We start from the raw sequence: 25158 nt of genomic DNA on the forward strand, positions 1-25158 counted from the left end.
GACTTCTTGTCCTGGATTTTTCTTTTCACCATCTCTTCCTCCTCCTCCTCCTCCTCCAGCAAGTAGCTTACGGTGGCCTCCAAACAGCAGCTGGTACCCCAGTTGGATATGCCTTGGGTCACCACAGGGCTATTGGGATGCTGTGTCGGATGGCCATAATTGAAACAGGAGTCCTGGCCAAAGACCTTTGGAGGTCCCTTCCTTCTCCAGGTGGAAACCCTGGCCTCTGGCTGGGGCTGCCCGCTGATGACCAGAAAGTGAGGGCACCCAGAGACCAAGTTCATGTGGGCAGCACAGCTGTGCCCTCTCAAGCTGGGAGCAATTTGTCACTTTCAGGTCCTTCGCTGAGCTATGGAAGCCGAAGACTCCGGTAAGATTATCCACGGCTTTGTTCCTAATTGCCGGTCAGTCTGTAATGATGGTGGGGGATTCGGCTTGTTTTTCTACCACGCTGGGTTTTCGCTCTTTTAGCTCTGTCAAAAGGTCTCCCCTCCTTTGCTTCTGAAGTTTCTTCTACATTGACAGGCACCTTAATTGGTTTGGGAATGCAAGCTAATCCGCCCAATTAGGTGGCTTAGTGGGTGGTGCCAATTAACCTTTCCCGATTGATTTCCTCAGATTGTTAACTCCAGCAACATGTTTATAGATTGACCTTCTTTGCAGAGTCGGGATACTAAATGGCATTCCCACCCAACCCCCTGTGGGCTCCTCTATCTAGTTCTACAGAGTTTATACTACAGACCAGAGATGTTGAAATAACAGAAGTTGCAAAGCAAAAAATTAAAAAATGCAAAGAATGATAGGTCGGTCAAACTTTCTTTTTTTCACTCAGGTACTGTAAAAAAACAACCACCGTCACCTGTCAGTGGGCAGATGGTACAGAATAAGGCCTCCAGGCTTAATCCCAGCTGGAGTTGGCAGTCTTGGAAGCAGTTTTAAAATGGAGAAACACCCCCTTCCTACCGTTTCCATAGTGCTTGGTCTCTTTTGTATTTAATGCTGGTGATGTTAGTTTAGAAAGCGGAGGTGTTGATCTGGCACAAAAGAACTAGAATCTGTGGAGCTGCTGCAAGTCTGATGATCCAGCCCAGCTCACAATTAATCTAGGTTCCCAATGGGTTTAAATTATGTGCTGAAGTTATTATGGAAGTGTGTGTGTGTATATGGGCCATCTTTCCATAGCTGAAAGGGAATTATCATAATTGTTCAAAAGAAAAAGAAAATAGAAGAAACAGCCATCTGGAAAAGGGGGGAAAAAGCCAACGATTAACCAGAAGAGCAAATTAAATAAAAAAAAAATCAAACTAGCAAGAAGCAAAAACAGATGGAAACAATGCACTGCCTTCCCTGATATCATAAATCAGAATAGAGTTGGAAGGGACCTTGGAGGTCTTCTAGTCCAACCCCTTTGCTGAAGCAGCAGAGCCTATACCATTCCAGACACACACACCCTCTCTGTAGGCCCTAAATATACTGGGTTAGAACGAGTAAAGTCTAATGAATCTCTTTGTTGACCTTCCTCCATTCTAATTTTTGGCTGTTTACAGAATTGGGCAGGGGATTGGTCTCTAGAACCAGGATGAGTAAGTATTGCTGAAGCAAATGGGAGCAAGCCCTTTGTCCAATTTCCAAATATTGCATAGTAATATTTGTTTTAAGTTTCTGGGTGTTACCCTAAAAGAGGACCTGACCTGGGGTGCTCACATTGCAGCCCTGATCAAAAGGGCCCAGCGGAGATTATACTACCTGAGACTTCTCAGGAAACAAATTGAGTGGAAAACTGCTGGTGACCTTCTACCGCTGCACCATAGAGAGTATCTTAACTTACTGCACCTCTGTATGGTTTGCCAATTGCACGGGGCAGATAGGACAGCACTCCAGAGGGTTAATGTCATTGCCCAGAAGATCATGGGTTGCCCTCTCCCCTCTTTGGAAGAGCTTTAGAGCTCCCGCTGCCTTAAGAAAGTTCAAAACATTCTCAAAGATCCATCTCATCCTGGATTTTTATTTGAACTATTACCATCTGGCAGATGGTACAGGATAATAAAAACAAGGACAAATAGGCTGAAAAACAGCTTCTATCCCAGGGCAGTAGCTCTTTTGAATTCTACCATATTGTGCAATATTAATGCAATATCAAGGATTTTCAATTCAATGTGTAGAATGTGAAGGATGCGTGTTTGTGTTTATTTTCATGGTCGTGATGTGCACTGAAGATGGTGTTTGATTTGTTGCACAAGGTGCAACGACAATAAAGTAAACTAAACTAAAAGAAAAAGCTAATGCTACATTCTGAGGGTTGTTGCGATGGAATGTGCACCTGCAGGAGCAATAGAAAAAGCTTTTGACAAGACAGAGCCTTCCCAGAAAGAAATCCAGATGAAAAGACTGCACAGTCCTAAGCTGGATGGGGCAAGGAAGAAGAGTTTTGGGGTAGCACGCACACCCTAAAAATTCCTTAGGATGGGTTTAGTAAGTTAGACGCTTATAGTTTAGTCCGGCAAGATTCTGTCTGTTAGGTGTAAGCACATAAAGGATTGGACTCGATTGGATCTCACTGCCTCATCTCTGGGCTTCAACCCAATGGTTGTTATTTCCTCTTCCTTTCCTTCAAAAATGGCCCTGGGAAAGTTACAGAGGTCTGGGTGAAGTATTGAGTGTGCAAGGCTGCCATGGTAACACTTCCTGCCATGGTGAGGGCGTGTGACATCAACTAATCTGTGTCCCAGGTTGGGATGAGTCAGAAGGGATCCTTCGTGCAATATTAATCATGCAAGTGAAGAGAAAAATCAGGTAGGAATGAAACCAATGATTGTACATGAGTGGAACACCTACAGGAATTAACCCAGTCTATTGCAAGTTTGCTCCACCATTTGTATTAGTCTTTGTTGTTCCCTCAGCATTCAGAAGGATGGGTAAATAATGAGAGCCGTCTCCATCCCAATTCTTACATGTTGGAGAAAAAAAAAACATGCTGGTCTGTGTTTCCTGGAGTCTTTTTGAAGTTAAAAATAGCAAAATATAAAATATGCCCCCCCGTGTCTGATTTTTTTTTTTCCCCGTGAAAAGTTTGGCTGGTTCAGAAATTGCCCTTCCATGGGACTGAAGGAAGGGCACTTCATCATTGCTTGGAAAATGGTGTCTGGCGATTGCAAATAACTGTGGGGACACTGAGCTATGATACCATCAAGTACCATCTCTCTCTTTTTTTTTTCACAAGGCTAAAGTTTCCAATTAACCATATGAACCCAGCACAGATCTTCTTTACTCATTAAACAGATTATCTTCTAGGAGTAGAAGCAGGAGGGGGCAGTTTGCTCCTATGTTACAGAGAAGCTCAGATACAGCATGTCATCACTCAGTTTTTACATAGCTGTTCCATGAACGTTTTCGGTTGATGTTGCCTTGATATCTTGGTGCAAGAATACACAAAGCACTGTGGAGGTTAAGGCTGCAGTGAACGTTCAGGGGGAAAATGCTGGATAGTGTGGTTGTGGTTGTTTATGGACTAAATCGACCTCATGGACCGTAGCTTACCAGAACCCCCGTTCTCTAGTGTCTCCTGGAGTTTGTCCAAATTCATTTCATTGCATCGATGACCCTATCTAACCATCTCATCCTCCCCTTCTCCTTTTGCCTTCCATCTTTCCCAACATCTAGGTCTTCTCCAAGGAGTCATCTCTTCTCATTGTTCTGACCAAGGCTTCCCGAGACCACAATTAAGCACACACTTAGTCCAAACAACTCTCTTTTTATTTCAGCGCTGGGATTTATGTTCATTCTCAGCCTGTAATGAGTCCCAAACAGTCCCTTGAGATAAGCACCCACCTTTCTCTACTTTGAATTGCTGCCAACAACTAAAATGCCAAATCAACTGTAAAAAGCCAACCAGAGTACAAAGTCCACACAGAGCTTCAAGGTTAACAGAGCAAACAAAGTTGCTTCCTGCAAAGGTCCCTGTCCCTTTGTTCATCCTTTATGTCTTATGGGAGGGACCTCCAAGCCTTATTCCCGAGTTTCCCCTTTTGTCTTAACTGTTCTTGCCTTCTGACAGCTCTGCACACACGCACACTGGGAACAGGCTTCTCTTGTTCATCTGCCTTGCTGCTGTCAGATTCTGGAGGCTCCAGAGTCCGCACATAACTCCCAGATGGCCCTGGCTCCATCTCTGTATTGGATGCAGGACCCTCCTCCAAGTCCTCCCCAGACTCCCAGACTGTCCCATGTTCTTCCCCACTGTCCAACTCTGCTGCTGTCTCCTCAGGCTGCCAGCGGACCAGAACACTCATCAGGTGGCCCAAATATTTGAGCTTCAGCTTCAGGATCTGTCCTTCCAAAGAACAGTCAAGGTTGCCGATGGGTGTTAACCTCATATGTTGGAGAGATTCCTCCTTTTGAAATTAACAGTGAATGATTCCCTTCCTTGAACTTGATCAAAGAGGTTGTCCTTAAAACTGATCTGGACACTCTTCTAGCAGTGTCCCCATCCCTATTGTAATTGTCTCTATCCACTTTGCTGCTGGTCTTCTTTTTTTCCTTTCCACCTTTCCCAGTCTTACAGCCTTCCCATGATGTGTCTGAAGTTAGGATAATTTCAGCCAGGTTATTTGTGCCTCGAGTAACAACTCTCCATTGATTCGTTCAATGATCCATTGGTTTGTTCTCTTGGCCATCCACAGTAGTCTCAGGGGTCTTCTCCACCACCACCACTAACAGATCACTGAGAGTTTATTACAGTGTTTTTCAACCAGGGCCACTTGAAGATGGGTGGACTTCAGAGGTGGCATTCAGCAGGTTCTGACCAGTTCTGGAGAACCAGTAGTGGAAATTTTGAGTAGTTTGGAGAACTGGCAAATCCCACCTCTGACTGGCCCCGTCCCCATCTATTCTCTGCCTCCCATTGAGTCCCAGCTGATTGGCTGGGTCTTCTTTGGTTGCCCTGCACAGGAGAATAGATCTGGAAAGCAGGTTAGTGGGGTGGGGAGGAAATGGAGATTTTGCAGTATCCTTCCCCACCAAGTCACACCATGCCAACCAAACCATGCCATGCCCACAGAACCAGTAGTAAAAAAAAATTGAATCCCACCACTGGTGGACTTCAACTCCCAGAATTCCCCAGCCAACCACTGGCTAAGGAATTCTGGGAGCTGAAGTCCACCCATCTTCAAGTGACCAAGGTTGAGAAACACTGGTTTATTATATAGGAACCTTTGAATTTCCTCTTCTATTAAGTCTGGTGACTCATCTTTTGCCTTGCCTCTAGTGAAATGCAAGGCAAAACAATGATAGCAATAGCAATAGCAGTAGCACTTAGACTTATATATCGCTTCACAGTGCTTTACAGCCCTCTCTAAGCGGATTACAGAGTCAGCCTATTGCCTCCAACAATTTTGGGTCCCCATTTTACCGACCTCAGAAGGATGGAAGGCTGAGTCAACCTTGAGCCTGTTGGGCTTTGAACTGTCAAACTGCAGGCAGCTGGCAGACAGCAGAAGTAGCCTGCAGTACTACACTCTAACCACTGCGCCACCGTGGCTCATGATAGCCAAACATCTTTTAAAAATTATTACATTTTTTTTAAAAAAAATAAGTACATGTAAATACCCCAAACCCAAAAATACAAAGAAGAAAAAAACAACTAATAAACAATATCAAGGCCTAATAAAGAAAATAAAAGGAAAACAAACACACAGAATCCATATATCCATAATAATATTCTTAGAGAGTGAAGGGTCTTTGGTAGTCTCTGAGCTTGGTTGTTTTCTTGCAGACTTTTCATTACCCAAACTTGGTAACCCTTTACTGATGCTTAGACGGTTAAATGGTATGTGAGAATCTTGGACAAGTTATCTTCTTAGCCTGTTCATTTTTCTAAAGGGGAAGCGTGTGGCACAGTTTGAGAAGTGGAAATCCTTTGTTCACCTAATCTTGCTTTATTATTTGATTAATTAAGCCATTCAGCAAGCAAAGAAGATCACAAAAGTTTTTAATGCTGCAATCTCTAGGTTTTTGGAGAGTTGGAGCAGGTGGGACAAATGGATCTTTTTCAGATGCATTTATATTCAACATTTGTCAAAGGATCTAAATAAACAGAGTTAATAAACAAATACAAAGCTATTATCTCGGCCAGCTGAAAGTTAATCCCTGTATCTATAGAAAGAAGCATTTCCCTTAGTGCAAATTTTCTCAAATGGAGTTTGGAAAGAGGGATCGTTGGTATTTATTTATTTAGTTTAGTTTGTCAAGCATGTATAAGAAAACAAGTATGAACATAACATATAAACATATAAGTATAAGCTGGTATAAGTATAGTATATCCATATGAATGCGTATGAATAAATGGTAACAGTGGGACAGGGATGGTAGGTGTTATGATATGTACAGAATGCACATGGAAATATTTATGAGAGTAGTTATGAATAATTATTCAGCCACACACAGATACACTAAATTGAGTTAATTTTAAGAAATAGAACAGTCCAATAAACAGTCTAGGTCATATACGTTTTACAGTTGAAAGAATATCCAATTAAAAAGTCTTCTTACCGGTTCCCTTTGTCATTTACAGTAAACAAAAATATCAAAATATAAGCACAGCATAAATACAACAGAGAACCTTAGATAGCAACAGAATGTCAGAGAGACAGAATGTCAGAGAGACAGAATGTCAGAGAGAGCAAGCTATGATCTCTAGCTCCCTCTTATGGTAATTTGCAATATAATCAACCAATCGGAATATAGTATAAATCAATACAGTGATTTTGTCTTAAAGCTGCAAACATACATTGTTGGTTTATATATTACCAACCCAACTAATTGGTGTACAGATTCCTAACTGTAGGCGTGCTGGTGCGCTTATACACGCCCCCTTACAGAACTCTTAGGAATGGAGTGAGGTCCACGGTAGACAGTTTAAGATTAAAATTTGGGGGGTTTGAGGATGTAACAACGAAGTCAAGTAGTGAGTTCCAGGCATTGACCACTCTGTTGCTGAAGTCGTATTTTCTGCAATCGTGTTTGATGTAGTTTTACCTTGAGTTTGTATCTATTGTTTGCCTGTATATTATTCTGATTGAAGCTGAAGTAGTCATTGACAGGTAGGAAATAGTAGCAGACAATTTTGTGTACTAAGCTTAAGTATTCTTTGAGCTTCCTTGTTTTCTTGCAGGTGTTTCGTCACCTATAAGTAAGCATCTGCAAGAAAACAACCAAGCTCAGAGAGCCCCAAGGTCCCCTCATTTGAACTCTGAGCTAGAAATATTCTCCTTTATTGGAGTTTGGAGCACTTGGAACTAAGGGAGATAAATGAGGATGGACCAAGAAATGACTATTGTGTACAGAGGTGTGACTTAACCGGTGTAACAACTGGTTTGGTGAGCATGCATGAAACGCACATTTGGTGCCTGCACAGAACATTTGCTCCAGCAATCCCCATGTGTTAAACAGCTGACACGTGGCAATCCGCTATGCCACACGAATCAGCTGAGTTTTAAAAACAGGATATAAAGTACAGCCTAGAACCCGGGCAGACAGGTGGGCCTAACAGGTGATTGTTGGAGCAAACTGAACCTATTCACTCCCAGCTGAACCTCGGAGCTACCGAACCGGTAGAACCCCACCCGTGATTGTGTGGCACAACCTGCTTTTAAGTTGCAAGAGGAGGAACTAGCTTGATGATGAAGGAATGCTACAGTCTCCAGTTTATCAAGAGGTGGTGTGAAGTCACACCTTAATTAGTTAACACAGTGGACTCCTTGAAGAGACTGAGAAAATCCTGAGACTTGGTTTTCTCATTCAAACTGGGAAAAAATTCTAAGGGTTGCTTGGACAGCTGTGGCTATAGTCGAAATATTTTTGACTGCCACAAAGAGGAGGGAGTCAAGGTATTTTCCAAAGCACCCGAAGGCCAGACAAGGAATAATGGATGGAAACTGATCAAGGAGAGATTCAACCTGGAAATAAGGAGGAATTCCCTGACAATGAGAAGAATCAACCCATGGAACAGAAGTTGCCTTCAGAAGTTGTGGGAGCTTCATAACTTGAGACTTTCAAGATGAGATTGGACTGCCAAAAATGGTGTAGGGCAGTGATGGCGAACCTTTTTGTTGTGGTGTGCCGAAAGCGCGTGTGTGCCAGCACCCACAATGCACTGCACTCCGATCCCCTGTGCATGTGTGCACAACACCCTCACCCCACCCTCTTATCTGCACTGCACATGTGCACATCTCCCAGTTGATTTCCGCCCCATTTGAGGCCATTTTCGCCCTCCCAGGAAGCCTCTGCAGTCTCGGGAGGCCAAAAAACAGGCCTTTCGGAAATACCAGAAGTACCCGTTTTCAGCCTCGGGAGCCCGGGGGGGGGGGATTTTTCACCCTCCTGGAGGCTCGAGGAAAGCCTCTAGAGCCTCTGGAGGCTGAAAATAGGCCCATTTTGGCGCTTCCGGTGTTTCTGGAAGGCCTGTTCTTCAGCCTCCCGAGACTGCAGAGGTTTCCCTCGAGCCTCCCGGAGGACGAAAAAGGCCTCAAGTGGGCCGAAAATTAGCTGGGAGGCACATGCATGTGCAATGCAGATAAGTTTGGCTGGGGATCAGCTGCCCACACAAATGGCTCTGCTTGCCACCTGTGGCACACGTGCCATAGGTTTGCCATCATGGCTTTAGGGTTTCCCACTTGGGTGAGAGGGATTGGACTAGATGACCTACAAGGTCCCTTCCAACCTGTTTATCTGTTACCTGATAATCTGTTAATTTCAGTTGGAAAAAGAGCTGGAAGGGACTTTGGAGGTCTAACCACCACCCTTCTCAACCAGGAAGCCCTATATAATTTGAGACAAGTGGGGAAAAAAATAACAGACAGATAGAAAAGATATAGAAAAAGAAAACACACCCTGCGGTCAAAGCCTGTGACTCATCCGACTGGATTTGGAGGAGCGGTTGTGACCCTATTGGGAGATTCTGTCATTGTGATAAGCTGGACAGATGGCTGAGAAGGCTTTGTGAAAAATTATACAGTTGTCACCATAATCACCCCCAGCACTCTCTTGATATTTGGAGCAAGTACGGATGGAGCCGATCGTAATGTTCAGCTGACCTTGTGTGCTGAGAGGACCTCTGGAGAAATTTTGAGGAGTTAGCTACCCAGGAGAGGGAAAGGATGGGAATAATTAGGACTGCAGAAAAAAAAAACCTGTATACTGCATGAGCCAAAAAGAGGGCTGTGAAAATATTTACAGACCCCTCGTATCTCGGACATAAACTGTTTCAACTCCTTCCCTCAAAATGAAGCTACTCTCAAAATGACACCAGAACAACCAGACATCAGAACAGTTTCCCTCCCTCCCGAATGTCATCACTCTTCTAAACAAATAATTCCCTCAACACTATTCAATTATCTACTAAGTCTGCATTACTATTACCATTACTATTAATCTTCCCATCCTTCCTTTCATCCATCTCCTTCCACTTGTGACTGTATGAGTGTAATGTTGTCGCTTGTATCCTTACAATTTTTTAATCGACTGTTTCCTAGTATGATTTGATTGCTTATTGTACCCTGTGACTATTATTAAGTGATGTACCTGATGATTCTTGACTCTTGACAAATGTATCTTTTCTTTTATGTACACTGAGAGCATTTGCACCAAGACAAATTCCTTGTGTGTCCAATCACACTTGGCCAATAAAAGAATTCCATTCCATTCCATATATTCTATTCTATTCTATTCTATTCTATTCTATTCTATTCTATTCTATTCTATTCTATTCTATTCTATTCCATTCCATTCCATATTTTCTATTCTGTTCTGTTCTGTTCCATTCCATTCCATTCAAAGGTAGGCCATCTTCTCTGCAGAAGGAAGAAAGATTGAGTGGACAAATTTCTGAGAGAGATGAGCTTTTTAGAAAAGTTTTACCATAAGATATACAGGTAGTCCTCAACTTATGACCACAACTGAGCCCAAAATTTCCGTTGGAAAGAGAGGCAGTTGTTAAGTGAATTTTGTCCCATTTTATGAGCTTTCTTACCATGATTGTTTAGGGAATCCTGCAGATCCACTTAACAATTGTGTTATTAACTTAACAGCTGCAAAAGGGGATCACGTGACCTCGCAGGACAGAGTAATCATCATAAATATGAATCAGTTGCCAAGCATCTGAATTTTGATTATGTGAGGATGAGGATGCTGTAACGGGAAGGGGAAGGGGATGAGAGGGGAGGGAAAGGAAAGGAAAGGAAAGGAAAGGAGGAAAGGAAAGGAAAGGAAAGGAAAGGAAAGGAAAGGAAAGGAAAGGAAAGGAAAGGAAAGGAAAGGAAAGGAAAGGAAAGGAAAGGAAAGGAGGGAATTAAAGGAAAAGAAAGGATTTTGGAATGAAGGAAAGAAGGAAAGGAGAAAAAGAAATGAAAGGAGGAAAGGAAAGGTAAGGAAAGGAAAAGAAAGGAGGAAAAGAAAGGAAAGGAGGAAAGGAAAGGAGGAAAGGAAAGGAGGAAACTAAAGGAAAGGAGGAAGGAAGGAAAGGAAAGGAAAGGAAAGGAAGAAGAATGGAAGGAAAGGAAAGGAGAGGAGAGGAAAAAGGAAAGGAAAGGAAAGGAAAGGAAAGGAAAGGAAAGGAAAGGAAAGGAGATTTAGAGAGAATTGGGATCAGATTTCTGGGTCCAGCATGGGAAGGATTCATTTCTGCTAGCTTCCAAACATATAAGCCTTGAACTCCAAATTGGTCTTTGCTTTTTCAGACAAAAATGGTACAAATAAAAATTGAGGGGGAGGGAAAGGCAAATGGGGGTCTACTTGGGTTATTTTTCCTTGGCTGTGATTCCCCTCCCCCCAATTTTGGAATGATAATTGAGTCAACTGCAGGGGAAATTATTTGCTTGGGGCTGTAGTCTCTGTTAACCTTCTTCACCATGCTTCTTCCGGTACTTGATTGCAAAAGGGCACCAGGTTAATGAGTTCCAGCATCCTGAAGTGTATCCATGTAAATTCCTAAGTCTTGCTTGACCTTTAGGGCATTGGCATACCTGCCCTGAGCCAAAACAGAGTTTTAATACCCGTTTTAAACCAAACTCCTTGCATGAGATCCACAGAGGTAGGAGGGAAAATGAAATTTTCTATGGATTAAATAGATTAGCAAGAGGGAACCTTCTTCATCAGCAGAGCAGGCTCATGGCTAGGAAACTGAGGACACCATTGGTCACTTTCAAACAGGAGAGAAGGGAAAAAGTAGCCACAAAAGAAAGGAAGAAGGAGGAGGAGGAGGAGGAGGAGGGAAGGAAGGAAGGAAGGAAGGAAGGAAGGAAGGAAGGAAGGAAGGAAGGAAGGAAGGAAGGAAGGAAGGAAAGATACTGCAGAAAGGAAAAAGTGAAGAAAGAGTGAGATGTTGGAAAAAGTGCAGAGAAGAGCAACTAAGATGCTTAAAGGCCTGGAGACTAAAACATATGAAGAACAGTTGTAGGATTTGGGTTTGGAGAAAAGAAGGACTAGGGGGGACATGACAGCAGAGTTTTGAAGGACCACCACGAAGAAGAGGAGGTCAAGTGATTGTACCAGAAGGCAAGATGAGAAGCAATGGGTGGAAACGAACCAAGGAGAGAAGCAACCTAGAATGAAGGAGAAACTTCCTGACAGTGAGAACAATTAACTGGTAGAACAGAAGTTGTGGGTGCTCCATCACTGGAGGTTTTCAAGAAGAGACTGGATAACTGTTTGTCTGAAACGGTCTGGGTTCTCCTGCTTGAGCAGGGGATTGGACTAGAAAGACCTCCAAGGTCCCTTCCAGCTCTACTGGTTCTGTGGGCGTGGCTTGATGGGTGCACTTTGTGCATGCACACGCGCTTCGCATGCACACAGAGGGTTGGATACTGACCTTTTCCTGCAATCTTGCATGCTCCCTGTATCTTCAACAGCTGACGCACGGCAATCGGCTGTGCCACAAGAAGCAGCTGAGCGTCAAAACCAGGAAATAAAGGTCAGAATGGAGCTGGGGCAGGCGGATGGCTGGACCCAGCAGCTGATCATCGGAGCAAACTGGTTTGCTCACAGATGATCCTTGGAGCTACTGGTTTGGCTGAATTGAGCCAAACCGGGAGAATACCACCACTGTTTCGGGGTGGGGGGTGGAACCCAGGATTTTCACTCCTATGCTATCAGAGCCTGTGCCCCTTTTTAAGCATTGGAGAGAGGGAGAGGAAGAGATTTTGCCTCAGGGAAATGAGCCTTAAATAGAGATTAATTGCCATTCTTCTCTCCTTTACATCTCACTGGGGAATGGAAGTTGGCTGAGGCTGTCATCTTGAATTTTTTTGACCCCTAACCCTCCTTCTTTCTTTCTTACTTACTTTCTTTCTTTCTTTCTTTCTTTCTTTCTTTCTTTCTTTCTTTCTTTCTTTCTTTCTTTCTTTCTTTCTTTCTTTCTTCCCTTCCTTCTTCCCTCCCTCCCTCCCTCCCTCCCTCTCTTTCCTTCCTTCCTTCCTTCCTTCCTTCCTTCCTTCCTTCCTTCCTTCCTTCTTCTTCTTCTTTCTTTCTTTCTTTCTTTCTTTCTTTCTTTCTTTCTTTCTTTCTTTCTTTCTTTCTTTCTTTCTTTCTTTTTCTTTCTTTCTTTCTTTCTTTTTGTTCCTTTTGGCAAGCTTCTGTTAACTTGACTTATTAAACAGTTATGTCCCCTGGGATGCCCTATGGAGTCGATGTGCCCAGGTTTGTTTATAGTCTCTTAACTCAGCACAAGTGCCCAGTGAAATTTGGCCCCAGGCCATAGCATGTGGCTTTCTTGACAACTCTCAGAGAGGCTTCTCTGGGAGGTTATGAGGACATTTCTTGGCTCTTGCCCAAGCAGAGAAACACAGCAATTTTCTAATGCCCGGGATCCATTGCTGTATGTATTAAAATTCTCATGCATCTTCAACCAGGTGCCCCCCTAAAGCCTTTTAGGGCAACTAGATATCTTGGAGTAAGCAAGGAAAGAAATGTAGGCCAAAAACTCGGATCTGGTTTATGAACTCTGGTGGATTTGCTTTGCTTGTCAATCTGGGGCCACCAGATAATTTCCTGTCAGACGCAAATGGCCAGGAGCATTCACTGAGTTCAAAGCACAGAAGAGTTTATTCCTGCCACCTATACACAGGGGTAGCCTTCAAAAAATTTAGCAACCAGTTCTCTGCCCGGTTGTTGGATGGGGGTGGCCTAGTCGGCCTCCTACACCATGGCAGGTGGGGCAATTTTGTCTTCCCCGGGCTCCGGAGGCTTTCCTTGAGCCTACAGGAGGATGAAAACAGCCTCCCTGGGCTTCGGAGGCCCTCTGGAGGTGGAAAATGGACCCATTTCTGGCCTTCCAGAACCTCCAGGTGGCCCGCTTTTCACCCTCCCCGAGCCTCTACGTGGCCCTGCACTTACCTGGGATCCAAAACGGGCCATGTGGAGACTCCTGGGAGGAGGTGTGTGGAGTGGGCAGGGCCAGCCAGTTGTTTCAACTACCAGTTCGGCGAACCAGATTTTCAAATTAACCTCCGGTTCGCCCGAACCAGTACGAACTTGGTAGCAGCCCACCCCCTGCCTATGCACAAGAATTTAATCCAGGGTTTTCAAACTTGGCAATTTTAAGACTTGTGGACTTCAACTCCTCTTCCCAGCTATGCTGGCTGGGGAATTCTGGGGATTGAAGTCCACAAGTCTTAAAATTGCCAAGTTTGAAGACCGCTGATCCAGTCAACTAATGATCAGTGTTGAATTGGCATTAGAGAATAGTCAACAGAATTCATGGGGGGAAGTGGGGGGGAGGCTAGACTTGGGCCTTTTGTGGTAATGCAAGGACTCCAAACCTATGACACATTTAACAGCACGTTCTAGCTCAGTCTGCTCTTACATTTTCCCACCTCAAAGAAGAATTTCTGAGTTTGTCTGCACCCTGATATGGATGTTGCAGTTCAAAGTGGGACTTGTGCTCAACAGATTGTAGATCCTGATTCTGTAGATCCCGCCAGATCAGGATATCTGAGTGCAGATGCAGCCAATCTGTCTTCTCTGAGGATTGGTGGACTCCACCAGCAGAACATTCTTACTGACTCCATATCAGGTTTTTCAAATCAGGAATAGGGCATTGATTAATCAAAGTAATATTTTGAGGCAAAAGAAATTCGGACGAAAATACCCACCTGGTTAGAAAAAATGATAAAGCAACTATAGATTTAAAACCAGAAATATTTTTGTTAGGTATGATACCAGAAAAACTATAATAAAGGGAATACACAATATTGGGAAAATGAAGACACCCCCAGAGAGGAGAAAATAATTAAAAAGATATTAGACTGTGTAGAGATAGATAGACTGACACGAAAATTAAAGGACGAGGAAGAAACAGAATGTTTTTTTTAAACATGGGATGTATTTTATCAGTGGCTAGAAAATAGAAGTAGAAATTAAAGGATAAAAGATTACTTCTAGTTACAAGTTATAAGGTATAAGATTATGATTATATGTTGTTACTATCATTAGTAGCAACAGTTGTTACTATTATTATTATTATTATTATTATTATTATTATTATTATTAACAATATTATCAGTATCATTGCTATTAATATTGCATTGTATAAATAAAATAACCCAGACAATGTAATGTTCACTAAGCACTTATGTTGATTAAGATAAAAAAATATAATAATTTTTTTTTTTAAAGTCATATTTTGAGATCCCAACTCATCTTTATTTTTATTCCTCAGATTTTCCTTTATCTTCCTCGTCTATTCTCCATAAAAAAGCCATCAGGACCTCACTGTCAAAAGAAAGCAAGAAATACCTCACTGTCCCTCAAGGCCTCCCCTTTATGCATGTTGACCAAGTCAACGGGATATCAGGACCAACGAAACACAGGAATACCTGCAAAACATCTGTAAGTAATGTATGATGACCACCAAGATATTTAAACTTCTCTGAAATCTGTCTAGTATAACAGTTATGAATGAGAAAATTCCAGTTTTTTAAAAACAAACGCAATTACAAAATACACATATCCTATAGTGAATAAGAAGTTGCTTAACAATTGTTAGTCCAGTTTGGTTGGATTAGTGCCTGGACTACCACTGATGGTGTTACCGAGTTTGGGTAATAAAACATCTGCAAGTAAACTACCAAGTTCAGAGAGCACCAAGGACCTTTCAGGTGATTCTTACTGTGCCAAAATATTGTGCCTATTGCTCTTTTCATCCCTATAGAAGTTTAGAATAGAAATAGAAATAATAGAAATAGAACAGAATAGAACAGAACAGAACAACAGAACATAATAGATAATAGGGTAGGGTAGGGTAGGGTAGGGTCGGGTAGGGTAGATAAGGTAGGGTAGAATAGAATAGAATAGAATAGAATAGAATAGAATAGAATAGAATAGAATAGAATAGAATAGAATAGAATAATTTATTGGCCAAGTGCGATTGGACACACAAGGAATTTGTCTTCAGTGCATAAGCTCTCAGTATACATAAAAATACATTCATGATGAATCATAAGATACAACACTTAGTGATAGTCATAGGATACTAAATAAGCAATCAAAATCATACTAGGAAACTAAATAACAAAATATAAATCATAAAGATAAAAGCAACAAGGTTATAGTCATAAGTAGAAAAGGAGATAGATAATAGCAAGGATGAGAAGTATAATAGTAATACAGTCTTAGTAAATAGTTTGGCAGTGTTGTGGAAATTATTTGTTTAGCAGAGTGATGGCATGTGGGGGGAAAACTGTCTTTGTATCTAGTTGTTCCAGTGTGCAATGCTGTATAACGTCAGAGGTTGAAACAATTTATGTCCAGGATGTGAGGGGTCTGTAGATATTTTTTGTAGATAAGTTTGTGGAATCATGGCAGCAGCATCTACCTAGAGGAATATAGGGAGTTTTCACCCTGCTTGTTTAAGGGTGTGACAGTCTCTGGTTTATGAAGAATTGATGTATAATTTGAAAAAAGAGAGGGTAGGAATACATCTCTCCTTTCTGAAGGCTTTCTATGCCTTCAGGATCACACCTCGCTCTTAAATTGGGTGTATGATTTCTATATCAAAAAGGAGGCACTTTTTATTCTTATTAAAAATGTATATTTTGAAAAATGATGCCTCTTTTTGTAAGTAGCAAAGCATAACTATTGGTTTGCAACACCAAAGTTATTATGGAAGGAACTATGATAAGTGCAAGAAGCTGTTACATGCTTGATGGCTTGTATTTTAGATCTGTGCTCTAATTGTGCGATCCATTATAAGTTAAAAAGGACAAGCTTTGGTTTAAAATGCTTGCTATCCCCATTCTGCTCCAAATGCCACAGAAATAACAGTTTCAGATGGCTCTCTCGAATTCCATGCGTTGTAATCTCTATAGGTAATCTGGATTAGGCCCCTTCTCATTCTGTTTAACCTGCTTGAACAGGGAGCTGGATTAGAAGATCCCCAAGGTCCCGACCACCGTTGTTATTCTGTTAGATCTTCAATCTTACATTTTGAGCTTGCACTGAACTTGACCATCTAGGTAAAAGTCTATAGTAGAAATTCTCAGTCATTCAGGTCATGGTTGTCCCAAAGGTGCCTTTTCAGGAGACAGCTGGACTTCCTTGTTTTTTTTTCTTTTGAAGATGTTTCACATCTCACCCAAGAAGCTTCTTCAGCTCTTCTATTCCCCATTATCCTGCCAGAGCTGAAGAAGCTTCTTGGATGAGATGTGAAACGTCTTCAAAAGAAAAAGAAAAAACAAGAAAGTCCAGTTACCTCCTAAAAAAAAGCATCTTTGGGTTGACCACCTGGGGTTTGGTCACCCATAGCTTTACTGTCAACTTCATATCTTAGGTTAATATGAACACACTTTGTTTCTTTCTGTTCTGTATTAACATTCTTGAAGACTCGCATTCCGATTGGTCCACACGGACCGCAACGTGATTGGCTGACTGAACTCCTGTGATTGGAGCACTAAGAATCTACCGCGATTGGCCGAGCCGATCGCGGGAGATTCAAAGCGCTGCCATTGGCTGCCGAGCCACCGGCCGGCTGTATAAAGCCAAGCGGCTCGCAAGTCTATTCTGTTCCATTCTTAACTTACAATAAAGAGCTGAATGTACACTACCGAGTCTCGCCTCTCAATGTGGACCGATCTACCCGATCTAACACTTTCTAATTAAAAAGATGTAGGCAAGTAAATATCATGACTAGCTATTAGACAAAAAGCTACTGAAGTTTCTCATTTAACAACATCTGGAAGAGGGCAGCTTACTCAATGGCTACATCTCACAAAGTCTTCCAATGAGATATTTAGGTTTAAAATATTGCAACCATGGGCCACTTATATTCAAAAACAATGGATAAATAAGAATTAAGAACTCCGACTGGCCTGGTAGCAGTGTTCCAATATCTAAGGGTTTGCCACAATTAGAGGGGATCAACCAATTCTCAAAAGCACCCGAAGGCAGACTAAGTAAAGGATGGAATCGTATCAAGGAATTGGAACAATTGGAAGAATTAACCAATGGGATGGCTTGCCTCCAGAAGTTGTATGTGCTCCATCACGGGAGGTTTTTACGAAGCGATTGGATAGTCATTTGTCAGAAATGGTAGAGGGTTTCCTGCTTGATCAGTGGGTTGGACTAGAACAGGGGCTGCCAACCTTTTGGACCTCAGGGACCACCAAACTCATAATTTTAAATCCCGCGGACCAAGAGACCCTGGGAAAATCCCCCCAAAAGTCTGCAGGAAAATCGCCCACACCATCTTCCTATCGATCAATCATTCTTTATTTGGGATTGCAGGCTACCGCTCCAGCTCCATTCTCAGAGGGGGAGAGAGAGAGAGAGAGACAGAGACAGACAAACAGAGACAGACAGACAGAGACTTGGTTTCATGCAAGGAAAGCAGCAGAAGTGGCAGAAGTCTGTCTTTCTCTCCCTCAAACTCCTCTAGAAATGAGTCTTTGCCAGCGCAGCCTCTTGGAGCAGGAGGCCCTGCAGGGTCCCAAAGACTCATTCCTGGAGGAGTTTGGGGGAGAGAAAGAAAGACTTTTGTGCTTTCCTTGCATGCAGCCAGAAGCAGAAGAAGAAAGAAGCAGAAAGAAGCAGCCCAGTGGCCAGGCGAGGTGTGTGGGGCAAGTGGGGCAAGTCCCCCCCTGCCCTTTCCCCCCTCCCCTCACTACCTCATGTTGTTCACAATGCAAGTGATGCAAGCCTTGTGTTCCCGTGGCCCATCTGGGCGGCCTAGCCTTGTGTTCCTGTGCAGCCTGGATTAATTGCTTTGGGGGTGACATTTCTCTGCGGACCACCAAAATTTTCTCGTGGACCACCAGTGGTCCCCAGCCCACTGGTTGACAACCACTGGCCTAGAAGACCTCCAAGGTCTCTTCCAACTCTGTTATTCTTTTATCTGTTTGCTTTAACTATATTTTCTGTCCCAATCCGTGATCATCCAAAGCAACTAGCCATGAGCTGGTCCCAAAAGATTAGTCTCCAGGACCACACAAGACTATGTCTCAGAATTTCAACAGCAAACTATTGCTCTCCATTTTGTTAATTTGCAACAAGAGGCAGACAAACCCATGTGTACACCATCACGACTTGCCTTCTCCAGCATTGTCGCTATTAACATTTTTATTGAGTTATAAAGTGATGTAAAATTCAAAATACAAAGTAAATAGGAAGGGGAGGGAAAGGGGGAGGAGAGCTGAGGGAAGATAAGAAAAAAGAAAATAAAAAGAAGTATTGACTTCCCACTCTCTCAGTTGCAGTAAAACAAGGCATTCACATCAAATGACAACTTTTTGCTTTTTCATAATAATACAAACAAGCCATTTCTATAAAGACCTATCGATCTAATCTGTAAAACCCAAAGTCAGAGTTTCATTCTTCTCCACATCAAGCACGAAGTTCAGAAGTGGTTTCCATGTGGAAACAAAAGTACTTATGTTCCTTTCTTTAATCAAAATAGTCAATTTTGGCCGTTTTGGCCAACTCCATCAACTTCTGCAACCATTCATCCAAGGTAGGAATGGAAGTATCCTTCCATTTTTGTGCATACAATAGTCTTGCTGTGGTCAAAATATATAATAACAATGTTCCAAAAAATTTTCTCTAGTTCTTTTTCCATTAAACCCAAAAGACTTCTCCAGCATTATCAATCTATGTCATGCCCCTGTAGGAATCTGATTCGGAGGGGGAGGCTGAACTGCTGACAGGGAATGGGAGTGTGGCTCCATTGGCTGTGGAAAAATCTGGGGAAGGGCAAAGTCTGGCTGGGCAGAGCAGGGAAAAGGTAGAACAAGGGAGAGGGAATTCAGAGGAAGACCCAGGCTCACCCCCTCTTCATCCTATGGCACACAGAGAGGAACGGAGAAGGGAGCAATGTGAGCTGTGTGGCTTATGGGGGAGGAAAGGGCCCTGATTCCCTTCATTAGCTGCAGCTGGTAACACAGTGTTTAAAAAGGGAAGCTGTGCACAGCAAGCTGTTGGGAGCAAATCGTGAATTTATCTGGTATCGTTGTGGCTTATCTGTGCTCCTGGCGTCTTCCTAACCGTGTGTTTTCCCATGCTTTCAAGGCTGAAAGTCCTTCTCCTGCCCTATCAAGTTAATTACTTCAGCTTGGTTTGTTTGGATTTTTAGTTACAGTTTATATGTACCTTGTTTTGGACTGACTTTTCTGCAGTCAAAGGCTGTTCCTGGGAGAGATTTTCTCCAGCCAGAAGGTAACCTGGACATTGGGGGCAAAGCTGGAGATAATAAAGGGACTCTTCTTGCTTATTTGACTGTGTTGCCTTTGTGCCACGCCCCGGGTCATTACAATCTATGACTTTTCCACCTCAGTTACCCTGAATCAATAAAAAATGAGTAGTGCTTTGTCACAAAATAGATGCCTTCTTAGCAGGCCTCACTCATTGTGCTAACGCCCACCGTGGGATTTAGCAGACAGAAGCTCCATGGAGCCTTTTTCCAATAAGGATTCCAGAGCTACCATCCCATCCTTCATTAGCCTAATCTCCGTTGAGTCTGGGCCTGGCCCTTTTCTGCAGGCTCAACACGAGCATCTCTCCAGACTCTGAAAGTTTCTCTCTCTGTGTTTGCACCTGCTTCTTGCTCCCTGGAGTTACTATGGCGACCTCTCCGATGGCAGCTCCTGGAACGAATCCACCGGGGAGCCCAAGAACACGAACAGCACAACAGCTTTTTCAGTAACTTCTTTGCAACCGCACTGGTTGTGTTTTTGCTCCTTGGGGTTCTCCGTGCAGCTTTCTTGTTTCAACTCTCCTACCTAGAAAGAAAGAACGACAGCAGAGAGTATAACCGTTCTTCTCTAGACTTGTCTGATGGATTTCTCAAGGTTTCTTCCCAGATCTGCAAGCCGGACATGGTGACGCCAGCGGCTGGGATGTGCTCTGTCTCTCCCCACTTGGAAAGGTAGATTGGAAATTTCAGGCTAAGACTTCCCCGCTCTGGCAGAAATGGAGCCAGAGAATCTGCAAGGACTGCCTGTAAGTACAACCTAGAAATAATACTACGAGGACATGTTAAAAAAAAAAAAAAAACCATGAAAGATTTGACTGGGGTGAAATAAAATGCAAAATAATCTCTGCTGGTGTTAGGCACAGTTCTGTCATTAATAGACTATTGAAATGATAGAGTCTTATAGAACAACAGAGTTAGAAGGGACCTCAGAGACCTTCCAACCTCCTGCTTGAGGAGAATCTACACCATTTTAGACAAATGGCTGTCCGGTCTCTTCTTCAAAGCCTCCAGTGATGGGGCACCTACAATTTCTGAAGGCAAATCAACAGATCAACCCGAATGTCCTTCCTTTTCTCCAGTCATGAGGAAGGAGAATATATTCTGTGTGGCATGAAACCTTCAATTCCTAACAGACCACAATTCCATGCAAATCACTGTGGTTGGTTCCAGACATTTTTTTTTCCTAGTGTGGCTTGCATTTATTTATTTTTTTTAGCAAGCATAAGAACTGGAAACTTGTTTTCTTTCTACTATCAGCACCAAATCCTGTGGTGGTTTTTTCACCCCCGTAGTTGTGCAATCTGTACAAACCTGAACGTCGGTAGCTCCCTCATCCTGTAAATGTTTCCGTTTAAACGAAGGGAACCCCTTGATTAATTGGGTATTTTATAGTCAAATCTTGCAAGCATGGGTGGCTTTTAAAGATCCTGTTTTCTGAAAAAATGAAAAAGCGGGGAAAGGATGGAAGGCATTATAATAGTGCCTTTCAGAGTCATCGGGTACAAGCCGGGTGGCAAATAAATTTTGTAATAAATAAAATAAACTAATAACAGGATAGTGAAATTCTATCTGCTGTGAAGGGACAATAAGATAGGCTAATATTTTGTGCTTTGCACAGTTATGTAGAATTATGCAGAAACATATCGCTGGATGGAATCTTGGAGGTCTTCTGTTCCAGCAACAGACTCTATGCCATTCCAGACAATGGGTGTCCAATCTTTTCTTGAAAACATGCGATAATGGGGCACCCACAAATCTGGATGGCAAAGCTGTTCTATTGATTAATAATTCTCACTGTCAGGAAGTTTCTCCTTAGTTCAGGTTGGATCTTCTTCTGGTGATCTTCCATCTGTTGCTTCTTGTCCTGCCTTCAGGTGCTTTGGAGAATAGCTCAACTCCCTCTTCTTTGGGGCAGCCCCTCAAATATTGGAAGACTTTTATCGCATCATGTACCCCCCAATCCTTCTCTTTGATAGACTGAGTCACACACCTAGTTCCCTCAAGCGTTCATCATACAGTTTAGTTTCCAGATCTCTTATCATTGTTCTTCTTGGCACTCTTGACATCAGATTAAACATATACACAAACACACCTTCTGCAAAATAATGCTATGGAAAGTAAAATCATGATCAGAATAGAGCTGGAAGGGACTTTGGTAAAGCTGGAGACTCTGTACTATTTCAGACAAGTGGCTGGCCAGTCTCTTCTTAAAAACTTCCTGTGATGAAGCACCTACAACCTCTGAAGGCAACTTCTGTTCTACTGGTTAATTGTCCTCACTGTTCGGAAGTTTCTCCTTAATTCCAGGTTGTTTCTCTCCATGATGAGTTTCCATCCATTATTTCTTGTCCTGCCCTTCTGGTGCTTTGGAAAATAAATTGACCCCATACTCTTTGTGGCAGTCTCAAAAATACTGGAATACTGCTATCATGTCACCCCGAGTCGTTCTTTTCTCTAGACTAAACATAGCCAGTTCCTGCTATTGTTTGTCATGTTTTAGTCTCCAGGCCTTTAATCATCTTAGTTGCTCTTCTTTGCGCTTTTTCCCAAAGTCTCAACACCTTTGTTACAAACAAAGCTTTGAAAACTGGATTTATTTTGATGGAGCATCCATATTTCTATAATGGCAGACCAAAAAGAATAGAAAGAAACTTAAAAGCAAGGAAAAAGTGAATCTGATGAAATGCAAATATATATACCAGGATAGATAAATAGATAATAGATAGATAGATAGATGGATGGATGGATGGATGGATGGATGGATGGATGGACAGATAGATAGAAATAGAGATAGATAGATAGATAGATAGATAGATAGATAGATAGATAGATAGATAGATAGATAGATAGATAGATAGATAGATAGAAATAGATAGGTAGATAGATAAATGGATGGATGGATGGATAGAAAGATATAGATGATAGATAGAGATGATAGATAAATAGATAATAGATAGATGGATAGATAGATAGATAGATAGATAGATAGATAGATAGATAGATAGATAGATAGATAGATAGATAGATATGATAGAAATAGATAGGTAGATAGATAGATGGATGGATGGATGGATGGACGGATAGATAGAAATATAGATAGAGATGATAGATAAATAGATAATAGATAGATGGATGGATAGATAGATAGATAGATAGATAGATAGATAGATAGATATGATAGAAATAGATAGGTAGATAGATAAATGGATGGATGGATGGATGGATGGACGGATAGATAGAAAGATAGATAGATAGATAGATAGATAGATAGATAGATAGATAGATAGATAGATAGATAGATATGATAGAGATAGATAGATGGGGAGGGAGGGAGGGATAAATAGATAGAGATAGATGATAGATAGAGATAGATAGAGATAGAGATGATAGAGATAGAGATAGATGGATAGATAGATAGATGGATGGATGGATAGTTGATTGATAGATAGACAGACAGACAGACAGACAGACTGTTGGAGGCATTCAAAAGAAGAGAGTGGGATCTTGGCTTATGTCTCATGCACAAGGAATTCTGCATTTCACAAGGCGTATTTGTTATTTTTTTTTACAAAAATGCAAAAAGGGCACATTGAGCTACCTGCTTATTTGCATGCTGTTGCTAAGCTGGGCTTTCTAAGGAGGACTTGTTTTCAAATTGATGACTCCCCAGGCAATAACACCATAACCCCCTATTCCCTTGTTCTTGTGGAGAGTTCACAGAAGCTGAAGCATTGTCGTCTTGGAACTCAGATAGAGAAACAAACCATAACATTGCTTCCTGGAGTTAACCACATACAGATAGTACCTCAACGTATAATAACCTTTTGTTTAATGACCGAACTTACAACGGCACAGAATCCCCCAATCTCCTATACAGGTAGTCTCAGACTTACAACAGCTCACTTAGTAACTGATCAGAGTTACAATGGGACTGAAAAAAAGTGACTTGAGGTCATTTTTCATACCTACGACTGTCGCCCTGTCCCCAGGGTCCCCATGATCGAAATTCGGGTGCTTGGCCTATTTATGACGGTTGCAGCGTCCCTGGGGTCACGTGGTCCCTTTTTGCGACCTGACAAACAAAGTCAATGGGGGAATACAAGTTCCCGTAACAACCTTGTTATTAACAACTGCAGTAATTCACTTAGCAACTGCGGCAAGCAAGGTTGCAAAATGGGACAAAACTCACTCAACATATGTCCAGCTTAACAACAAGAAAGGTTGGGCTCAACTGAGACGATAAACCAAGGATACCTGCATGAAATATTTGTCATATTAAGTTGGAGAGCAGATGAAATGGCTTCTCAGAATGATCCCCTCCAAAATGTCCTTCCTGGGACTCCTTAGTTAGCTGAAACACCGTGTTCCACTGGTTGATGGTCCTCCCTGTTAGAAAATTCCTCTTTAATTCCAGGTTGCTTTTCTCCTTGATGAGTTTCCATCCATTGCTTCTTGTTCTGCCTTCTGGTGCTTTGGAGAATAACTTGACTCCCTCTTCTTTGTGGCAGCCCTTTAAATATTGTAAGACTGAAAACCAAATCATCTGACTGTATTCACGCAGTCTAGCAATTCTAACTTCTTAAGAAAACTATATTTTGGCTCAGTGATACAAGCCATTGTGCACTCCATAATATATGAAGCCACCCAATTGTGGGTTACTTGAGATCAATAGGATACGTATATGAACGTAAGGAAGTCAATACTGTTTTATTGAGCCTCAGCTGGCTAGTGAATATCAAAAACAGTCAATAGATTGGGCCATTATTTCATTAAATAAATATCAAACCAAGTGGAACTCTGCTAATCCTCTGAGTCCTAGATTCTATGTTCATTGTATATAAACAATACTTTGCAATTTAAAAAAAACAACAACTGCATATTTGGTGGTTTCCAAGACTACCAGAACACTGAGGGTTACTGAATTTCAGTGGTGTGTATATATGTTTGGAGAGAAACAGGTTAAATCCTTGAATTGCTAAGGATGTCTATGAGCTTAAGGGAGAGGGGAAGGAGGATGTATTTTATACTTTTATTTATATTGCTAAGAGGAAAAGCAAAGGGAATATGAGCTATGGCACATGTGGAAAGGAGAACATATAATAAACGTGAGCTTCCTCCAACTTTAGTGTTCTTTTATTTCTTTCTCTCTCTCTTTTTTTTTTTAAAGAGGGTTGGACTTTCCTCCTTTGCACACCATTCTGGGATTATTTCTATCAATCGTCTAAAATTATGTACTCTGTCAAATGCTTTGGTGCCCAAAGCTTGTGAAATCAAAACCTCCAGCGTGGTTTAATCTGAGTCCCATCTGCTCCTTTCCTTCAAATGCAACAGTTAATATATAAATTCTCTGCCCATCTGACACCCTCTCTCTTTTTTTCCCCCTCTGGTTTTACAAGTAGGAAGCAGAGGAGGGGTTCTGTTCATTGCAT

The 25158-nt window shown here is 42.1% G+C and overlaps 1 protein-coding gene across 2 annotated transcripts in view; it reads left to right on the forward strand.

The window, feature by feature from the left end:
* Nucleotides 1–25158, forward strand: part of ANO2 (anoctamin 2) — a 170017-nt gene continuing 144859 nt past the window's right edge. Inside the window, exons 1-2 of one of the 2 annotated variants that reach the window (XM_087934259.1) lie at nucleotides 1–370; nucleotides 14708–14877. In XM_087934259.1, coding sequence (XP_087790385.1) covers nucleotides 352–370; nucleotides 14708–14877 — 189 coding nt within the window. In that variant the 5' untranslated portion in view covers nucleotides 1–351. Of the gene's footprint in view, nucleotides 371–14707; nucleotides 14878–20167; nucleotides 20476–25158 lie in introns of those variants that run through there. The other variant, XM_026701966.2, reaches the window with a different exon arrangement.

This window comes from Pseudonaja textilis, chromosome 5, assembly GCF_049901715.1.
Source record: "Pseudonaja textilis isolate UNSWEBS1 chromosome 5, rPseTex1.2, whole genome shotgun sequence".
NCBI classification, from domain to species: domain Eukaryota; kingdom Metazoa; phylum Chordata; class Lepidosauria; order Squamata; family Elapidae; genus Pseudonaja; species Pseudonaja textilis.